Here is a 21593-nt window from a genome sequence, read left to right as displayed (position 1 = left end):
TAAGGCCCTAGATTTTTCATTCAGCCTGCAAACTGAACAGAAAAAAAAAAAAAAAAAAAAGCGGTAACTTCCCCCATACATGCAAAATAGCATGGATGGAGGAATCTCCCCAGCCAGTGGCTTGAATACCTAAAACAGCGACATCTGATTGGACACAGTCACTGTTCAGACAAGGATTTTCCACCTGGCTTCATCGTCTTTTCTGTCAAAAGTGTAAAAACTAAAGGAAATAATGATTAGGAGCCACATCTACTCAAATTGCCTGCATTTTTTCTAACATTTTGTCTGTTTCATTTATCCATGTCTAGGGATAAGAAATTCCTTTCACAGCAACTTCAGTGAAAAGGAATGGAGTCATTTGGAGGTGAATTTCTTTAAAGGCAAAATCTATTTCACTGAAATTTTGCTGCTCATACCCGGTTCTTAGCATGTCACAAATCTCAGCTTTTGCAGCAGAACAGACTCTGTATACTGTTCACTTATTCAAAAACGATGTTAAAGATGTGACGGCACAAGCAATAAAAGATTCTGGATGCCTGCTTCAGAACAGAAGTTTTTTTTTTTTGGCTTGTTAGCATTTCTCCCAGTTTAAGAGAGAAGCATTGGGTTGCATTTTAACAAAAAAAAAAAAAATCATACTTACCTAGGTGGATGCAGCAATAATCCAATGATGCTTCTGTGTCCCACGCCGGCTCTAAGGCTGAGAACTGAGCGATCAAACACAGCTGAACGCTCAGTTCTCACCACTGCTCTGAGCAGAGAGCCTTTGACTGTCAAGTCACTGCTGTCTGCTCTGCTCCCTTACAGCTTGTTGGGGCACTGGGCTGAGGAGAGGGCTGGCTCAGTCTCCCAGCGGCTTGCTGAGAGGCTGAACCAGTCCAGACTCCTGGGTGGATCCCGACGATATGGTCGCTGAATGTCGGCTGGTTCAGCAGAAACCGGCTGACATTCGGCCAGTGTGTACAGTAACCTGTCCGGCTTCTGTCAAATGGGCATTCTGAACAAAACAGCACCTGATCAGCGCTGGCAGCCAATGTGTTCTGACAGGAGTCCGAACACAGTAGCTCAGAAGGGAGATCACTGTACTATCATTGCATACTTAGTACAGAAAGCTTCTCAGTCCTTATTTTCCTTCAGCCCGATGGGTTGAACGAAAAAAAAACTGCTTGTGTTTACCAGGCTCAAGTGTATGTTAACCCACACAAAGGCCTGCTTTTATGTGCTACTTTTTAGTCTGTTATATGTACAATTGAAAGTGTTTTGTTACACCTGTTTGAGAAGTGCAAAATATCTGTTGAACCTACCAGAAATCCAATGATTTCACTGGTTCCTGTGTACTATGTAGCATTACCTGCAATGTTTACAGCTATATTTGTAGAGACAAAACAGTTCCTCCCCTTCCAAGGAATGAATAAAAGGACTGGGGAAGAGGTTCTGTAGTCCTAAAGCACTTCTGCCCAAGGGACACAATGCTGCTCCTTTGTTGATACAGATCAGATCTAGGGCTGGAGCACCAGGTTAAAGTGTTAAAAAAAAAAAAAAAAAAGCAGCCTTGAGCCCTGATTCACATTGGTGCGATTTGACATACTAATCGGTGCAATGCCGCACTGATGTCAAAAAGTAGTTTCTGTACTACTTTTTGCAATTTTGGGGTGCGATTTCCATTGACATCTGTGCAGAAATCCGCACCGATGTCTGTGAAATTGCAGCCGAAATCGGGACCGACATGCGGGAGGGAAATTGTGCGAGTTCAGCTGAACTTGCACGGCTTCATTCCCGCAGCTCAGTGTGAACCTGGACTAAAAAAGAAAAAGAAAACACATCACCACAAGTAGTGGTAGGCTGCACTATATTACTTTTTTTGTTCTGGCATGTATATACAAATACAGAAATAAAAATGCATCTAAAATGATCATGTAAAGAAAAATATGTTTAAATACAATTTTTCATGCATACCATTACAGCTACAAATCCACTTTCAATGTGTCAGTAATGAAATAAAAACATACCTTTCACTGTTGAATGAGAAGAGGATACTGTCAATTATGTCCTGCATAAAAAAGAAAAAGCTTTTTCAGACAGTAGGAGATGCAAACTGCACATTAGCCAACAGAAAAAAAATAAGAGAAAGGCTTTGGGCTATATATGGAGATTTTGTAAAACAGAGACCACATCTAAAAGAAAAAAAAAAAAAACCAAAAAAAAAAAAAAAAACACATTCTTAAGCTAGCCACAGGCTTAACAGATAAAAAAACTATTGATTCCCCCAATCCATGCTAAACGATAGCGTGGATGGTGTAATCTCCCCTGCAAGATACTCTATTCAGACATCCGCAACACTCCCAGCTGTCTGAACACTCAAACAGTGACTGAATCACTACAGTGCAGTTACTGTTCGGCTGATCATTTTCCACCTACCTTCTTTGATTTATCAAAATTTGTAGAGCTGGTTGGTGCTGAAAAGAGCAACCCACAGCATGAAACTTGCCCGATTCAGCAAGAATGGACATAAATTTAAGCTCTTTATGGCCAGCTTTAGTGTGCATTTGATATAGGCTGCCTTTGTACCAACGAACAGAGATTACAGGACGATCGCTCCGAATGAATTTTTTTTTTAGTCTGATTTTCTCATCATGGGTAGTAAGACATTACAAAGAATAAACTGGCAGTGTCCTCAAGCTGCAGACAAATGGGTGTGGTCAGACTCAACCCAACCATTGTTCTCCACAAGGCAGCCGTCTCCCATTTGGTTGCAGCTTGCAGACAGGGGACATGCACTATTCATAGGAGTAGCGGCTTGGGAGAATCTAAACATGGTGTGCTGTACAATTCCTACTCTGGGGTGACAAACACACAAATGTATTGCTTGAAAGGAAGCCAATATCTGCTTTATTTTTAAGCCATCAAATGGAAATAAGATGCTACATTAAAATGCATTTGAGTGATGTTTATAGAAGAGATACATCTTAAAGTAGCAGAAACATCTCCTGTAACTAAATATTGGTCAAAAGTATTTTTCACACACATTTTCTCTGCTACAAATAATGTTCAATCATGAGCACATGTATTAACTTACACCCAGACCCATTTTCAGGCTGTGGCAGCTAACAGTTTTGTAAATATTCAAGCCTAGATCAATTCTGAGGTGCTCCACACTACAAAGTATTAAATCGGGCTGCACTGGGCAGCCTTTCCCCACCCCCGAAACAAATAGTACTGCTGCCCATTCCTGAATCTTCACTCCGTTCTAGAGCTGACTTCCAGCATAATCTTCAAATCAGACAGGCTTCCAGATGTCCCACCACACATTCAGGTTCTATCTGCTGCCCCTAGATCGTTTGTTTCTTGTAGCAATACAGGAGCCACGTGGCACACTGAGGGGCACCATGTGAAGACTATGCTGGAGAATTTATCCCTTGAACAAGGCAAAGATTTGAGAAACATTAGATGGACAGGAATATACAAAAAGACGGCCTTTTGAACCTCAGGGTTGCTTTAAGGTCCAGGAGCAATTGCAACTGAGCAAGCAACCCAAAATTCAGCTTTTTTTTTTAGCATTTCCAATAAAACTGATAACATGTGACCAGTACTCACTGTGTGACCCTCCAGCTCTGACAATTTCTCTGGTGTTTCATTGCCAAAATAATATATTCTGATAGCATGGTCACTGCCACCAACAGCCATAAACATTCCACCTATAATAGAAAACACTGTTTGCCACAAGAACGTATGCAGTGCAAGTACAAGGAGTGAAGAAAGACCATCATAAAACACAACAAAAAAACCCTAAAATGTTTTGACTTGTCTTATCTTCTGCTTGACTTAGCATAAAATACAAAAAGGAAAGAAAATTCTCCTGCCTGTCACTGACCATGCTTTAGTCTCGACTCCCTGCTTTGTACCTTAAAAGATCAGTTTACCTGAAACAGATATCAGAGTTTTTTGTAGATGTTAGAGAAAGTTAACAAAAACAGTTTTTCTTCATCGCCAAGATCCATGTGCTTGAGACTGCACAGCTACAATGGCCATTAGAGATTCCCACCATACCTATTGGGATTTCATTTTTTTTTTTTTTTTTTTAACTGTTATGCAGAATGCAACAGGAAGAGTTGGAAAACACAAAGGTGGGCGGAGACACCCAAAAAACTCCCAAGTGGCCAAGAACAGAGTCTAGAATTATGGCAGGAAGGAAGATCTCACTGCTGAGGTATCCAGATATATAGAGGGCCATACATGTGTAACGTCCGATTTCTCCTCTAAGAGGACCTGGGATTTCTACTATGCCATCAAATAAAAACCTCAACCCTACTATGTATATATTTTGTTTAGCAATAAAGTGCAATTTAAAAATAAAAATAAAGGCGATGCATGTAGAAAAAAAAAAAGGGGGGGGGGGGGTGTACACACATACAATATAAACATAGGGTCAGGTGCACCTACATACGAAAACGGCTGCTGTATTACACATTTAGGTATTGCCTCAAACAGAGCAAGAATTCTAGGGGCATCATTCTCTGAACTGTTGACCTGTAATGGCTTTTAAGGTGATCACTTATGAACAAGTGTGCTCAATTTTAAATATAGTTGATATTTTACCAAAAAATTGTTATATATGTTGATTGTGTGAACAATTAACTTTTTAGCAGAAAAAATGGGTTTGATAAATGTGCCTTAACAGAAAGGCTGTAAAGCTGGGTACACACTATCAGATGTTTTTTTGTTTTTTTTTTAATTTAATTCAGCCAGGGGGCTGAACAAAAAAAAAAAAAAAAGGAAGGATTCCTGCATCCGTGCAAGCAATGCGGATGCAGAAATCACCCGCTGGGACATTGTATTCTGACTGGGGGCCTCTCCACTGTTAGTAAAAGAAACAAATCCTCCCACTGACATCAATGATGGGGCACTATTCCTCCCACAGACATCAATGATGGGGCACTAATTCTCCCACAGACACCAATGATGGGGCACTATTCCTCCCACAGACACCAATGATGGGGCACTATTCCTCCCACAGACACCAATGATGGGGCATGGTTTATTCCCATTGACGCTGGGGCATTTTCTACTTTCACTGGCCACTGTTCGACCCCCTCAAAGTCTGAAGGGAAGTAGACTGGCCCTTTGTTTACAAAGTTTGTAGACTCCTGCTTTAGGGCTATAGGCTTGAAAGATGACTTGTCTAATCCACTTAGTAATGATGGGGCATGAAACAGGGCTCCCCCCCTTCTTGAACCTTCAGGAAGGACAAAGAGGCAATCTGATAGCAGAAAGGAAGCTAGTAGTAGACTCTCAGTGAGCACCACATCGGTAGTAAAGAGAAAACTTCCTTGGGATGATTCAGAACAGGAGAGAAGAAAATAGTTATGGGTAACGAGGAAGGAGGAAACCACCTTGGGGAGAGTAGAAGTCATAGGCCTTAGAATAACCTAAACCTTTTGTAACACCAAGTAAGAATCTTTACAAAATAGGACCACCAACTCAAATCTGCCATGCAGAGGTGATAGCAATGAGAAAAGACACCTTGTGATTGAGGTCAAACAAGAAAACATCACTAATGGGTTAGGAGGGTGGCTTCTGAAGGGCCAAAGGAACCAGGTTCAGACCCCCAAATGGTGCCACAGGGGGGCACTCTTGGGAAGCAATGTTCACAACACCCTGCACAAAAGGTCTTAACTAAAAAACAGGAGGCCTACAGTCTCTGACACAGAATGGCCAGGACAGAGATTTTCCCCTTGCTGGTACTCAAGGCCAGATGCTGGTCCAGACCAGATTGATAAAAAGGCTAAATGCATCCCACTGAGTACTTCCTAGGAAGAATTTTTTTTTAGCCTCACACCACACAAAGCAGGCCTTCTAGTTGAGATGGCATACTTTGAAAGAAGTTGACTTGGTAGCCTATCAAAGCAGAGGGATACCATATTTTCTCAGAGCCTGGGTTTCAACAGCCATGCCATTAAAGCCTACAACTGAGAAGCAGGTTTCTGGGGCAAAAGGTCCCAATAATCTGGAAGGGACCACAGACAGTCTGCTAATAGTCTAAATATGTCCAAATATGAGGCCTTACTGGGCCAGTTTGGTTCAGTGAGGATCTTTCTCCAGAATGCTCAATCTCAATCCTGCGGAGCAGGCAAGGGAGCAGTAAGAGGTGGAAAGGCAAAGATTAGGTTGAACTGATCCTACAGATTACCAATGCAAAACACGAAGGGATCCTGGATCAGAAACTGGTCTAGTTTGCTGTTCAACCTAGAAAGCCAAAAGATCCATTGTCTGATGTCCATCACTCGTAGCAAAGGACTTGTAAGACCTCCAGGTGGAGAGACCATTCCCCAGGAACCAAATGTTAACAACTGAAGAAATCTGTCTTCCAATTGCCTGGGATGTGGATGGCAGACAGGACTGGAGAATACAAGACAGAACCAGGTTTGCTTCCTATTGAGTGACACGACTTCTGGTGCCTCTCTGATGGTAGGCCATCACCCTGGCATTGTCTGAATGGATTCTGGTCAGGTGACCTCAATCATAGAAAGGACAACCAAGCTGCTAAATTCCAGGATGGTGTGGATGGGAATTCAAGCTTTCTCTGACTGCCAAGGTCCCTGCACGGAAAGGGCATCCAAGGCCCCTCCCCAGTCTGAAATGATGGCATCTGTTGTGAGAACTTTTTCCATCTTTGGGGGGGTTCTAGACTCCAGAGCTGGGAAACAAATATCTGGACCTCGCAGGCACCACCTGGAAGAGAAATGTCACAAGGCCTGGAGAAAGAAAATAATTTCTTTACACAAGAAAGGTGAAGGCTACAAGAAGATCAGCAAAGCTTTACTTATCAGTCAGAATACTGTAGCAAAAGTGATACAAAAATGTAACAATGGTGGAACTGCAACTATCTCACAGAGATGCCCAGGCCATCCTCGGAAGTTAACACCTCAACAGGAGCATCTTCTGATGAGAAGGGTTGAAGAAAATCGCCATGCAAGTTTACTGCTGTCAGCTAAAGTAGAAAGCCAAACTGGGGTGATGGTTTCCCTTGATACAATACGGTGTACACTGCAGAGGAATGGCATGCATGGGTGTCGTCCATGAAGTAAGCCTCTCCTAAAGCGCATGCACAATAAAGCACGCCTAGAATTTGCCAGGGCCCATGTTAAAAAGAAGACAACTAATGGGACTCTGTACTTTGAAGTGATGAGACCAAGATCAATGTTTTTGTAACTGACGGCTTCAAAACTGCATGGCGTCGCAAAGGTAAGGCGTACAAAGAAAAATGCATGATGTCTACAGTGAAACATGGTGGTGGCAGTGTCCTTCTGTGGGGCTGCATGCATGCTGCTGGTGTCGGGGAGCTGCATTTTATTGATGGTATCATGAATTCACAGATGTACTGCTCTATATTGAAAGAGAAGATGCTACCATCTCTCTGTGCCCATGGTCGTCGTGCACTTTTTCCAACATGACTATGATCCAAAAACACACATATAAGGCCACCGTTGCATTTCTGAAGAAAAGGGTGAAAGTAATTCAGTGGCCAAGTATGTCTCCTGATCTGAACCCAATCGAACACCTATGGGGAATTCTGAAGAGACGAGTTGAGAATCACTCTCCATCCAGCATCCAGGCTCTAAAAGAGGTCTATTAAAAATGGAAAAAGATAGATGTTACGTCACCAACTTCTTCATTCCATGCCTAGAAGACTTGGTGCTGTCCTTACAAATCATGGAGGTCATACAAGATACTAGATGTAGTAGTTTTTGTTGTGGGGTGTATTCATTTTTGCATCAACTAATTTGAGTAAAACTGAAGATTTTGTAATCCAAGTTATATTATTAACCTTACTTTCATGTAATGAGCGTTTGTTTATGTTCTAGAAAACTCAGTTTTATCAAAATTTTGGAAGTGGTTCTCATGTTCATTGAGATATTGATTAAAATCTTACTTTTCAAAAAGGTGTGTACTCATTTATGCTGAGCACTGTATATATTGGGGGTTGGATCTTGGACCAAAGAGTTTGAGCATGCGAGCCAAGGAGAGTAGTTTGTTCCCGGGCAGCTCCAGACATTACAAGCGAGGAGTTGGGTCCAGTGATGGCTTCAGGAGATTGATGGCTTGCTTAGACTTATCCTTTAACCACTTCTGTACATATACTGCAGCAAGGCGGCTCTATTTCACAAAATCACGTACCTGTGCGCCACTGGAGGGCCCACGCGCGCCACTGGAGGGCCCACGCGCGCCACTGGAGGGCCCACGCGCGCCACTGGAGGGCCCACGCGCGCCACTGGAGGGCCCACGCGCGCCACTGGAGGGCCCACGCGCGCCACTGGAGGGCCCACGCGCGCCACTGGAGGGCCCACGCGCGCCACTGGAGGGCCCACGCGCGCCACTGGAGGGCCCACGCGCGCCACTGGAGGGCCCACGCGCGCCACTGGAGGGCCCACGCGCGCCACTGGAGGGCCCACGCGCGCCACTGGAGGGCCCACGCGCGCCACTGGAGGGCCCACGCGCGCCACTGGAGCCGCGATTGCACAACAATTGGCCACAGGGGGGAGCCAATCAGCGGGCCCGGCAGACATTGCATCCCGCCATCATTCCCCACAAAGACAGAATGCCGGTCTGTCAATGTAAACAAGCAGACCACCATGCTGTCAGGCATGGACACTCTGATCTAGTGTTTCTGCTAATCAGTAGGCCCACCCCCTATCCCACAGTTAGAAACACAATGAGGGAACACAGCTAACCCTTTGATCACCCCTGATGTTAACCCCTTCCCTGCCAGTGTCATTTATACAGTGTCAGTGTATATTTTTAGGACTGATCACTGTAATAATGTCACTGGTTCCCAAAAAAGTGTCAGCTAAGTGTCCGATCTGTCCGCCGCAATGTCAGAGCCCCGCTAAAAATAAATAACTAAATAAATGAATCGCTGATCACCACCATTACAAGTTAAAAAAGTGGTTAACAGGCGATCATTTAGTTATCTCACAGCATAGATACCGACAGCTAGGACCCAGGCACAGATCCAGGGTGCTGTGGACAGCCCAAAAGGAAGGCAAATAAGTTGGTACTGTTTGACCACAGCAAAATACAGATAGCGCTGATGAAGTGAAAAGATGGGGATGCATAAGTAAGCATTCCTGATGCCCATGGAGGCCAGAGGGTCCCTCTGAAGAAGGGAGGCAGAAAGCTACCCGACACATTCCATGTGGACATTTTGAACACAGGAACAAGTGGAAAGTCTTAAGATTCAGAATGGAGTGAGTGCCTCCAACTGCCCTGGAATTGTCTGCCACAGGAACCATCTAGGTCTTGTTAAAGCGGGAGTTTCACCCAAAAATGGAACTTCCGCTGATCAGATTCCCCCCCCCCCCCCCTCCGGTGTCACATTTGGCACCTTTCAGGGGGGAAAATATACCTGTTTAATACACAGGTATTCCAGGCATAGATCACCGCAGGCTCCGCGGTGATCTATGCCATTTCCGCCCCCCCCCCCCCCCCCCCCGTGTCTTCTAGGAGACACACAGGTCCCAGAAGACAGCAGGAACCAGTAAGGACGCGCAGCGCGACTTGCACGTGCGCAGTAGGGAACCAGGCTGTGAAGCCGCAAGGCTTCACTTCCTGATTCCCTTACCGAAGACGGCGGCGCCTCCACCCGAGACCCAGATAGGCTTCGGGTGAGGACATCGCAGGAGCCCTGGATAGGTAAGTGTCCATATTTTAAAAGTCAGCAGCTACAGTATTTGTAGCTGCTGGCTTTAGAAAGAAACATTTTTGCGGAACTCCGCTTTAAGCTAAGAATTGACTGGGTCAGTCACAGGGACTGTCCATTTCTTACCCACTTCTCACTGGGGCAACGTTATATGATGTCGCAGACTGAGGACTGAGTAGTGATATCTGAATGTTGCCTGCAGTTACAGGCATTATTCAGATTTTTTTTTTTTAGCCAAAGATTCCCTGAACCATAAGAACAATCATAGCGGCCTTTTCAGCCGCATGATTGTTCTTACAGGCAGCAGGAGGGGGTGTCCCCAACCCCTACTACCACCCTCCGGTGTTTCTATCCACGGGCCAGAGAAAGAATCCACCAGCGCCGGAAGTTTACCATAGAGAATCTTGCAGGCCAGATGGCCCCCAGAAGTCTCTATGACCTTTCCCAGCCGAGGCAATGAGCCAGGATCTTTTTTTATTTCAGTCTTCCCAGCCTAGAGGTGAGATCTGGGGACTTCTAGATCTGTCATGCCCTATTTTATTACAAGGGATGTTTACATTTTAGGAGTAAAAGTGATCAATAAAAATAACCAAAAAAAAAAAAAAAGGTAAAAAGAAAGTGTCAAAATAGTAAAATAAAAGTAAAACTAACAAAAAAAATCTTAAAGCGCCCCCCCGCAGAAGCGAACGCATACATAGGTCAAGCCCACATATGTAAACAGCGTTCAAACCACAAATGTGAGGTATTGCCATGAACGTTAGAGCAAGAGCAATAATTCTAGCACTAAACCTCTGTAACTCTAAACAGGTAACCCGTAAAAAATTTTAAAGCGTCGCCTATGGGAATTTTTATGTACCGAAGTTTAGCGCCATTCCACGAGTGTGTGCAATTTTAAAGCGTGACATGTTAGGTATCTATTTACTCGGCGTAACATCTTTTACATTATGCAAAAAAATTGGGCTAAATTAAGTGTTTTGTTTTATTTTTAAGGCATGAAACGTTTTTTCCAAAATAAATAGCGTTTGAATAATTGCTGTGCAAATACCATGCGAGATAAAAAGTTGCAATGACCACCATTTTATTCCCTATGGTCTCTGCTAAAAAAAAAAAAAAAAAAAAAACAAAACATAATGTGTGGGGGTTGGCTTGGAGGCAAATGGTTAAAAGAGAAGTATGGCTTTTTTTTTGCCAAATCTATACTTATCTAGGTGGCTGCAGCATCAGTCCGATGCTGCATCTGTCCTCCAGCGCATCTGCACCGAGAACCAAGCCATCGAACACCGCCGATAGCTCGGTTCTCACAGCTCCCTGAGAGGAGAGCTGACGACTGTCAATCAGCAGCTCTGCTCCTCCACACTCACTGGAGCGCTGAGCTGTGGAGGGGCGGGGAACGGCCGTCTCAGGCTCTCAGCAGGTCGCTGAGAGGCTGAGACGGCCATCAGTCCAGGCAGCTGGTGGAACCAGACTTCGTTGTGATGACGCGGTGCCTGAACTGATATCCGTGACATCAGCAGAGAGCGGAATTCAGAAATGAATTGCACTCTTGTGAGCCATAGGAGAAGGCCAGCCAAACAAGCTTAGGATAGACTTCTCCTTTAAGGAAACTTTCCTCAACAGGGTATTGCTGAGCAAAAATATTGCTGAAAGTTTTTCCGGGCGAGGCCATCCACTGTACAAGACAGGCTCTAATAGAAAAAATGAACTGGGAAAATCTATGAAAGTTTGGGAATTTGTTTGGGGAATCTAGGCTGGAGACCCTAAAGCAGACAGTTTCAGGCTGCTTCAAACATCAGACACAAGCATATCCCTTCAATAGGGGTAGTAATGGTAACTACGTTTCAGAAAGATTTCAGCAGCAAACCTCTCATCCCAATAGCAGAGGATGGATCTTCCTCTTCCATGTCCTCAGATCTGCAGCATCCACAAGAGAAAACTCAGAGACTGACTTTAAAGTGCACACTGAGCTTCTCAAAAGCAAATAGTAGAAGCTGCAGCAACTCAGTCACACAAGTCAGACATTTCTCCTGGCTGGAGGACAATATGCATGATCTAGCCCTTTTCTACCCAGCTTGATCGTCCCTGGCCTTCCCCTTACATTTATTCGATTACATTGTTTTCATTTATGAAGGCTCAGCACCACATGAGGGCATTACCATAGCAGTGTCCTGCCAACCCCTCCCATGAACCATTATATCGCTGCATTGCACAGAAATTCAATGATGAATACAACGGTAAGTTTTTAGTAAAAAAAGAAAAAAAAAAATTTGTACGTTTGGGGGGGTAAGAGAAAGCTGGAAAGGCAAATTATAAGCGGATTAAACTTAAGAAGTTTATCAGGACACAGTGCTAATAGCTACCATCACTTACCAACACTGCAGGAACAACAAAGCATCTGAACTCCAGGTCCAGATTTTTCTATAAATTTCAAAGGTCGATCACTGGTTATCAAGAGAAAAAAAATATAAGTTCATCTGCCATCGCATGATACTCAAATATTTAACACTTGACAAAGATTCTAAACATCTAGTAAAACCAATAAAAAAAACATCAGTTTAAAAAGGTACATACTATAAAAGAATTGAACCAGCTGTCTTATGGTTTCCTTGTAAAACACAGTGCCTTCCTAATCTGGGAACCAACTGAACAGAAACATGGTCCACATTCTTTTTCCCTTTGCATAACAGCACTGTGGCTACCCTCAGATATAAGTGTCCTGAAGGATTTGGTGTTTGTATGGTGCTCAGAACAGAAGATTTTATCCCGGAAATATTGATCTAGGACAGTGTTTCTCAACCTTTTTTCCATTCAAGGCACCCTTTAAAATTATGCACAGTCTCAAGGCGCCCCATTCTAAAATGTAAAAAACTATTCTAATAGCTTTACATAATGCAGTAACATCCACACATAGGACACCCAAAGTTAGAGGTGATTTATTCTTGCAAAGTAAATACACTTTTGCACACTGGTACTGACTAGTATTCCTAGGTTTCTCTTCTCCCTCAATTTCTCTCCATCAGTCAGCTAATGTCACCCCAGTGATGAGGGAGAGTGACACAAAAAGGGTCAAACAAGGATGCTGTGGAGGCAACAGACTTATTAACTGATGTTGTCATTGGTTGGTAGGATGCCAGTGTCTAGCAAGTCCTAATGGTGCATAATGAAAACCCCTGGCTTTGTGTAACTAAAAGGCTTCATCCACCTGCTGGCTTGTAAACAATTTTTGTTATAATTATAAGCATTTTGCCAAGGCACCCTGGTTGAAAAAGGCTGATCTAGGCATCTGAAAAGCTTGTGCTAATTTATTTCATATCTTTATTTTTGCTTGTTTACTTTCATATCCCCAAATGCTACAATTATACATATACCTTTTTTTTTACCACTTAATTGGCATCATATTAATTGCAGATATGAAAGCAGACAGTTGGCTTGTGAAGTTTACACACATTCTGGCTGCTGTAGCCAACCTGAATTAAAATCCAAAAATTACACAGAACCCCCCAATTTTACATTTACAAAATACCTTCATATAGTGTAATGTTTGCCAATTTAGAGAAGCAAAAATGGTATCCAATAAGCTACTCACTTGAACTGCAGGGTGTCCACATTCCAATGCCAAAGGCAGACAGTTGCATCTCCTCCTGTAGACACCAAGTAGCGCACAGAACCTTTGACCAGTGGGCTGAACTACAAAAACAGGGAACAGGGATTTAACATAATACTACAGAAATAAGATATCAAAACCCTGGTTGATTGAACAAAAATCCTACATAAACCTCATGCACACTGAGCGTTTAGCCCCAATGCATGAGTCTCTGGCGTTTAGATGCAACTGGATGGCACAATTGCATCATATAGCCCCACTGTTGGCAGCCTGTCAAACTCTGACGGTCTAACAGCGCATGCGGCTAGAGCCAGGGGTCTCAAACTGGTGGCCCTCCAGCTGTTGCAAAACTACAAGTCCCATCATGCCTCTGCCTGTGGGTGTCATGCTTGTAACTGTCAGCCTTGCAATGTCTCATGGGACTTGTAGTTTCACAACAGCTGGAGGGCCGCCAGTTTGAGACCCCTGGTCGCTAGACAGTGCCCCTAGCGGTATGTATGTTTCAGGCAGTATGCACCCAGGGACAAATGCCTAGGAAGTAATCACATTTCAGGCATTGGATGCCAGACGTATACTGCCCTAAACAAAAGTACTGTTGCAGTGCACTTGTGCCCTCCAGCTGCAGCTAAACACCAAAGCCTCAAGCACCGGAGCTAAATGCCCAGTATTAATGAGGCTTTAGTAAAAGTCAAGAAATCAGCTATGTGACTTATCCTACAGTCTCAGGAGCTCTTCAGGAATTATCATTATACAGCCTGATGTACACACAGCTACTAAGGAAAGAATCTACAAAGCACGTAAAGAACTCTCAAAACTTTTGGTACAAAATCATTTGGATTGATGAAGCTTAAATTAAACTTGATGGTCACAACCATAAAACACTCTGGAGAGGAGTCAGCAAGGCCCATCATTAGAACACACCATCCCTTCCGTGACAGTAAGGAGGCAGAGTGCTGGGTTGTGGGGAGGAACAGTGGAACGACCCAATGAAAAACATTTGCAGTGGCGAAAATTATTTTTATTTTTTTTTTTTTAGTTTGAATAATTTTTATTGAGAATTTTAAGAACAAAGTACAAATAATCGTTACAAAATCGATATCTTATGATCTGGGCCAACATGACCCTATCATGAAGGAAAAAGACGTATTTAGTACATCAGCAATAAACACAAAACAAGAAAAGGGGAAAAAAAACAAAACATAACTGTATAAAACTGAATACAAGAGCCCAGCTAGGGGTCTTGAATATCTATAATTTAAACAGCTACAGAGGATGAAACAGAGGTCCATAAGAAAGAACCTTGTTAACCAAGGTAACTAAGAAGTATAGGTTGAGGGTGCAAGATAGGAACAATGGGATTGGTACATGGAAAGATTGGGAGAGTCAATCTTATAGAAATGGGCACCAGAGAGCTGCACGGGTCACCCCTTTGGGATCTTACTGCAACCCCTTTAGCTCTCGTTGGGCCTTTTGAGCATCTCGCAATTACTCTCCCTCGTAAATATGAAGGTGTATCCAGAACCTGTACACAGGCTCCTCGAGAGGATTCCTTCCCGCTTGTCGAGGTTACCTCGGTTCTTTGTGCTCAATAATAGGTGACAGCCCCTGATGCCCCTCTACGCATCAGGAGTTTACCTGGTAGGGGACAGACAAGAGAAAAAGAGAGGAATAGAAAGAGTGGGGGGGAAGAAGGGAGGGGGGACTGTGGAGGTCACCTCTAGTGGACAGGCAGATTATGGCGATATATGACCAGGATACAATGATACCCTAGTGTAATCCGCACAAGGTTCCCATATGGCTACAAACTTTTGGGTCCTGTCTAGGAGCGTTGCCGTCATCTGTTCCTGGGTCATTATCCATGAGATCTTGCGTTTTGTCGCTTGGATAGAGACCCTGGGTTTCTTCCAGGCCCTTGCTAGAGATATTTTGGCTCCCAGAAACAAAGAAGATTAAAGCTTGCATATGTTTGTGAATGTTGTTGATTCTAAGGTTCAGCAGCGCTATTTTAGGGTCTTGGGGGATCGGTGTTTTAGTGACTTTGCGAACAAGAGCAAAGAAATGATTCCAGAACCCGCGGACACGTCCACCAAATATGATGGATGGTACCCAAGTGACCGCAACCCCTGAAACAGAGGGGAAGCATCTGGATAAATCTTCGCTAGTCTTGTGGGGACATGGTACCACCTAGTGAGTAATTTGATGTTTGCTTCCACTAAGCCTGTGTTCATAATACCTTTGTAGGAGCGTCTGAAGGAGTAGAACCAAACCTCCGAATCCAGATGGAGGTCCAGGTCAGACTCCCAGGCTCGGGCATAGGCAGGCTTCGTCTTGTTCAGTGCTAATGAGGCGTAAATAAGTGAAATACCACCTTTCTGATCCATGAGATTATAGCACCACTGTTCATAGTTGGTGGGGTTGGGGGCGATTTATCCGGCCATAGGGAGTGGAGGAAATGCCTAATCTGGAAGAAACGAAACCGCTCCCTGTCGGGCATCTCGAGTTTGCTTAGGCAATCTCCTAGGGAGATAGGGCCCGATGAGGTATAGAAGTGCCCTATTCTGAATAAGCCTTTATTCAACCACCATTTAAAGGCTTGAATATTCATCCCCGGTTGGAAGTTTGGGTTATGGAATAGATGAGAAAGAGGTTTTAAGGTAGAGATTAAGGAGGTTTGTTTGTGTAGAACGTGTGCCAGGGATACTGAATGGGAGAGGGTAGGGGCTAGTATTGGGGGTCTTAATTTTGGCGAGCACCACAGAAGGTAATCTATTGTGTGATTGGGAACCGCATGTCTCTCTATTGCAAGCCAGTCAGGCTTCGGACCCCGTATGCTATAGATAGCTGCACTAGTTGCGCCGCCTGATAATACCACCCTATATTCGGTAGGCCCAGCCCCCCCTGATTATTATGCCTGAAAAGGATATCTCTAGAAAGACGGTGACCCCTCTTACCCCAGACGAAGGCCACTATTTTAGATTGGAATTTATCAATGTCCTTTTTGGGAACGGGAATTGGCAGGGACCGGAACAGGTATAGAATCCGTGGCATCAGGGTCATCTTTACCGCGTTTATCCTGCCCAGCCAGGATAGATCACTTCTAGCCCAGGTTTTGAGGTCATTCTCCAATTTCCGAAACATCGGAGGATAGTTAGCTTTGTAAAGTTTATAAATATCATCTGTAAGAGTAATCCCTAAGTACGATATTGAAGTGGAGGCCCAGGTAAAGGGTAGATTGTGTTTTAGTTGATTTAGAAGAGGTGGAGGGATCGAAATGTTGAGCGCTAGTGACTTTTTGGTATTGATGGAGAGGCCAGAGACTTTGCTGAATTGTTGGAACGTTTTAAGGAGGACAGGAATGGATACCAGGGGAGATGTTATGAATAATAACATATCATCCGCAAATAATGCGCAGCTATGTTCTTGGGAACCGCCTGAGACCCCCTTGATGTCTGGATTTGATCTGATGGCTATGGCTAAGGATTCAATGGCGATAGCGAAGATCAGTGAGGAAAGGGGACAACCCTGTCTGGTGCCTTTTCTAATATTTATGCTTTCTGAGTAGTGACCCCTAAGTCTGACTTGCGCATTGGGGGTAGAATAGAGTGAGCGAATGGTCCCCATAAAATGGGGGCCAAATCCCCATCTCTCTAGAATCTCAAACAGGTAAGGCCAAGCTACAGAGTCGAAGGCCTTCTCCAGGTCTATCGAGAGTAGCATCCCAGCTTGTGGAGGGCCTCCATCCCATTGGGATTTCAATAGGGAAATTATATCTATAGCTCTTTGCACCTGATCAGGTCCCTGCCTCCCCGGGATGAAGCCCACCTGGTCTTTGCTTATATACTGCGCTACGAGACTAGACAATCTGGTAGCCAACATTTTTGTCATGATTTTGATATCTTTGTTTATAAGCGAGATAGGGCGGTAGTTACCGACCTCACTGGGGTCCTTTCCTGGTATTGGGATTACTGAGATAAAGGCCACGTTGCGGTCTCTGTCCAGGGGGGCTCCATCCCGTAGTGAGTTAAAGAATCGTGTCAGGTAGGGGGCCAGCAGGGGGCTAAACTTTTTGTAATAACCGCTAGAGAAGCCATCAGGGCCTGGAGCTGAGCCTTGTTTAAGTGATTTGATAACGTCAATAACCTCTGCTTCAGAAAAGGTCTCGTCTAGGAGCTCTCTATGGTTTTCAATAAGTTTAGGTATTGGGAGGTCTTTCAGGAAGGCCTCTATGTTGGAAGGCGAGGGAGGGTAACTGTTTGTATATAGATTTTGGTAAAAGGTATGGAAGGTGTTAATGATGTGAATGGGGTTCTGGGTTAGATCCCCAGTGGCTGTTCGGATTTTTGGGATAGAGATGGGCCGTGCCTTGGGACACAATCTAGTCGCCAGCTTGGTCCCTATTTTATTAGATTGATAATAGAACCTGGCTCCTGTCCAACAGAGATGTTTTTCGGCAGAAGTGGTCAGGGCCAGGTTCAGTTGGACGCGGGCCGAATCTAGTTTGGAGAGTGATTCCGACGTCGGGCTGCGTTTGTGTGCCTTACTAGCAGCCAGGAAGGTGTCCATGAGTTTTTGGGTATCAGCCTTTCTCTCCCGTTTCAGTTTAGAGGCTAATTGGATCAGACTCCCCCTCACCACCGATTTATGTGCCGCCCAAAGCATCGAGGGTGAGACCGATCCTGTGTCATTAGTGTGGAAATACTCCTTAATCGATGTCTCTAGCAGCGAGCAGTGTACTGGGTTGCTCAATAAAGATTCATTTAGTCTCCACTTGTAGGTTTGTCGTACTCCCTGTTTACATTCCATTGTCAAGGACATTATAGAGTGATCTGATAGTGAGGTGTCCTTAATTCGGGACTGTATTGCAAGGGGGATTGAGATAGCTGGTAAAAAGATGTGATCTATCCTGGCATAGGTCTGGTGTGGGGCTGAATAGTGGGTGTAATCTTTAGTTCGCGGATTGAGCTCTCTCCAGATGTCCACCAACCCTAGTGCGTTTAGTTGTTTAGCAATTTTGAGACTCTGCCTAGGGGGGCGTCTGGCCACGGATCCTCGTGCACAGGATTTATCAAGGACCGTATCAAAGGAGATGTTCGAGTCCCCACCTATAACCACCTTTCCCTGAAAGAGTGGGCTCAATTTAGAAAACATGACCTCAAAGAATTTCCCTTGACCCTTGTTGGGGGCGTAATAAGAGAGGAAGGTGTATGCCTCTCCGTCTATTGTGCCTGTGGTCATCAAGTATCGGCCATCTGGATCCCTGACAACCTCAGAGATTGAGTAGTTAATTCCTCTGGAGAAGCCTATCGCCACCCCTCTGGTTTTGCTCTCAGCATTAGCCAAGTAGAAGTGTGGGAACTTTTGGTGACGAAAGGTCGGAGTATACGAGGAGGGGAAATGTGTCTCCTGAATGAAGATGACATCCGCTTTCAGGCTGTGGTATTGGTGGAATAGTTTCCGCCTTTTGATGGGGGAGTTTAGCCCTTGGGCGTTGTGAGAAAGGATCAGCATTTTACACGGTACCTTAGCGGGCTCTGTCATGGATCAAAGAGGTGGGGGCACTGTAAGGAAAATTGAAGATTACCCCTGGTGGTCAGGATGGATAGTATGTTGGGAAGGTTTCTGCCGCCTTGAGCCTGAGAGTCGTCGCCGGGACCTCCCCTGGTTGATCGTGAATCTGAGGTGACCTGTTAAGTGGGAGAGAGAATGGGGGTGGAAGAGGAGGAATAGGACAGAGAAAAAAGAGCATGTTAAGTAAGTCTTGTACATATCGTTATATTGGGTAATACTAGGGGAGAAGGTGTTGCCGCCCTCATCCCCCAAGTCCAGGGGGGCGTGACTTTCTTCCGCCCTGGAAATTTTAGAACGTTTCCGAGAGGCTTGTAGCATCCTCACGAAAACTGGTTGAAGCGTATGGCAGCCATTCCGATCCGCCCGCCCTAAAAACATTTAATATTTTCTTATCTAGCCTCTAGCGGGGCACAGGCCTTCTAGCACATAAACAGTATGATCTGTGAAGTAAACCGCAAAAAAACAAAGAGGGGGGAAGAGGGGGGGCGAGGAGTTAGTACTTTATAACAATGGTACGGAAGGTTTCTATAGGGTTACCTAGGAGCCATACCTCCCAGGGACCCCCAAAATCCCCCCAGTCTCCTCCCTCCGTCAAACCATAAAAGTGTCCCGGAAAATCGGTAAACAAATATAAAAGAATTGCAGCTTATGTATAAATTGCGTAAGCCGTGCCACTAAGTGTCAAAAAGGAGGGGGGGGGGGAACCAAAATGAAAATAACAAGGGGGTAACCATTGCCAAAGGCTCAGGTGGGATCTTCTGTGGATCCGACGGTTCAGTTTCAGCGGGAGCTGGTCAAAGGGAAATCACAGTTGTCTTCAGTCGGGTCTTTAAGGGGGTCGTCCGTCCCTGGACCTCTTGACTTGTTGTTTCTGCCAGACTGGCGAAATTGGGCTAGGAGGAGACGGTCTCTTGACTGATGAGGATCCTTGTCCTGTGAACTGGGGTGTCATCTCCTGGGAAATGAGGCCTAGTTGAATCAGAAGTCGCTCACCTTCAGTGAAGGATTAAAAGCCATAGGGTTTATTCTGGAAAGAAAAGTTCAGGCGAAAGGGGAAGGCCCACCTGTAGGTAATTTCTTTTTGAGATAGTATTAGTAGCAACGGTTTAAGGGACCGTCGTTTTTGGACCGTGAGGGGGGGAAAGGTCCGCAAAAATCTGTATTTGATGCTCTCTAATAGTGAGCTTGGTGTTCGTCCATGCAGCTTTCATCACGTCTTCTTTCACCGAGTAATAGTGGGGCTTCACGATAATATCCCTGGGGAGCCCATCTTTCCTCGGCGGCTGAAGTGCTCTGTGTGCTCTGTCCAGCTCCAGTTTGTGATCAGGGATATCCGGGATAAGCTTCTTGAGGAGAATGTGAACCGCCGGCTGGATTTCCTTTATAGATTCAGGGAGGCCTCGGATCCTAAATCTTAAAGAGGGCCACATCAAGTTGGTCTTGTATGTCCTGGATTCTGGCTGTATTCTGATTGATCCTGGCCGCTGACTGGTCTGTTTTCTGCTCAATTTGTTCAATTCTCAGGCCTAGGTGTTGGAGGTCTGCCTGTATGGCAGTAGTGATTTGAGAAGCTGTCTGAGCGAGTCCTCTGGCCAGCATTGTAGAAAACGCCTCCATTAATGCTGGGAGATCTGTAGGGGGTGGATAAGGTGTACGTCTCTCTATCCCAGCATGATCAGGGCTGCACAGCATGTCGTTTAGGGGGGTGGGGTGGAAATCCCCCATGGCTCTCCCTATCAGGGATTCAGTGGAGGCTAGTGAGACCGGGGGCATGGAGTGTGAATCCACTGTGGCCATCCCTAGTCCAGAAATAGAGGCTGTCCCCTCATTCTGGTCTGCGATGGAGTTCTCTGGCTCTTGAATCAGACCCTGTGTGCGTGGGGTCGCGGCCGCCATCTTGGACCGGCCTGACAGGAGGGATGTCTCCTCTAGCTGTTTAAAAAGGCTCCTTCTAGCGTTACACCCGTTCATCCGGGTGTTCCCGGGAGTCTCCCCGAGCGAACCGCTGTGGAACCGGCCCGGTCCGAGGGCTCTGTCGGCTGTGGCGGGTCTCAGAGGATCGGGATGATGCGGAGCTCCGTGGCTAAGCGGCCATCTCTGGAGAATCCGCGCATGCGCTCCCGAAAATTATTATTTGATCCCCTTGCAGATTTTGTAAGTTTGCCCATTTACAAAGAAATGAAGTGTCTATAACCATCATAGGTGTATTTTAAATGATAGAGACAGAATAACAAACCAAAAATCCAGAAAAAAACATGATGCAAATGTTATACATTGAGTAAAATAAGTATTTGATCCCCTACCAACCAACAATAATTCTGGCTCCAGTATGTGCTCATCTGGTACACAGATTAGTCCTGTCAATTTAAGAAGGTGCTCCTAACGACAACCCGTTATGTGTATAAAAAAAAAAAAAAAAGACACCTGTCCACAGAATTGCTTTCTTCCATTCAAACCTCACCATCATGGGCAAGACCAAAGAGCTGTCAAAGGACATCAGGAACAAGATTGTAAACCTGCACAAGGCTGGAATGGGCTACAAGACCATCAGCAAGAAGCTTGGTGAGAAGGAGAACTGTTGGAGCGATTATTTGCAAAAGGAACAAATAAAAAAAAAAAAAAAATCGTCCTTGGTCTGGAGCTCCATGCAAGATTTCGCCTCATGGGGTAAGGATGATCACGAGAAAAGTGAGGGATCAGCCCAGGACAAGGGAGGAGCTTGTGAAT

At 44.9% G+C, this 21593-nt stretch overlaps 1 protein-coding gene across 1 annotated transcript in view; it reads right to left on the bottom strand.

Moving 5' to 3' along the window:
- LOC141129299 (bromodomain and WD repeat-containing protein 1-like) overlaps positions 1–21593 on the bottom strand; it is a 189139-nt gene that overhangs the window by 94566 nt on the left and 72980 nt on the right. Inside the window, exons 9-12 of the mRNA XM_073617246.1 lie at positions 13281–13381; positions 12065–12135; positions 3595–3695; positions 2010–2050 (exon numbers count right to left, since the gene is read on the bottom strand). Of these exons, the coding sequence (XP_073473347.1) occupies positions 2010–2050; positions 3595–3695; positions 12065–12135; positions 13281–13381 (314 nt within the window). The remainder of the gene's footprint in view (positions 1–2009; positions 2051–3594; positions 3696–12064; positions 12136–13280; positions 13382–21593) is intronic.

Source organism: Aquarana catesbeiana, linkage group LG02, assembly GCF_042186555.1.
Source record: "Aquarana catesbeiana isolate 2022-GZ linkage group LG02, ASM4218655v1, whole genome shotgun sequence".
In the NCBI taxonomy this organism is placed as follows: Eukaryota; Metazoa; Chordata; class Amphibia; order Anura; family Ranidae; genus Aquarana; species Aquarana catesbeiana.
Note: the sequence above shows the minus strand (reverse complement) of the source record. Positions and strands in the feature narration are given on the sequence as shown.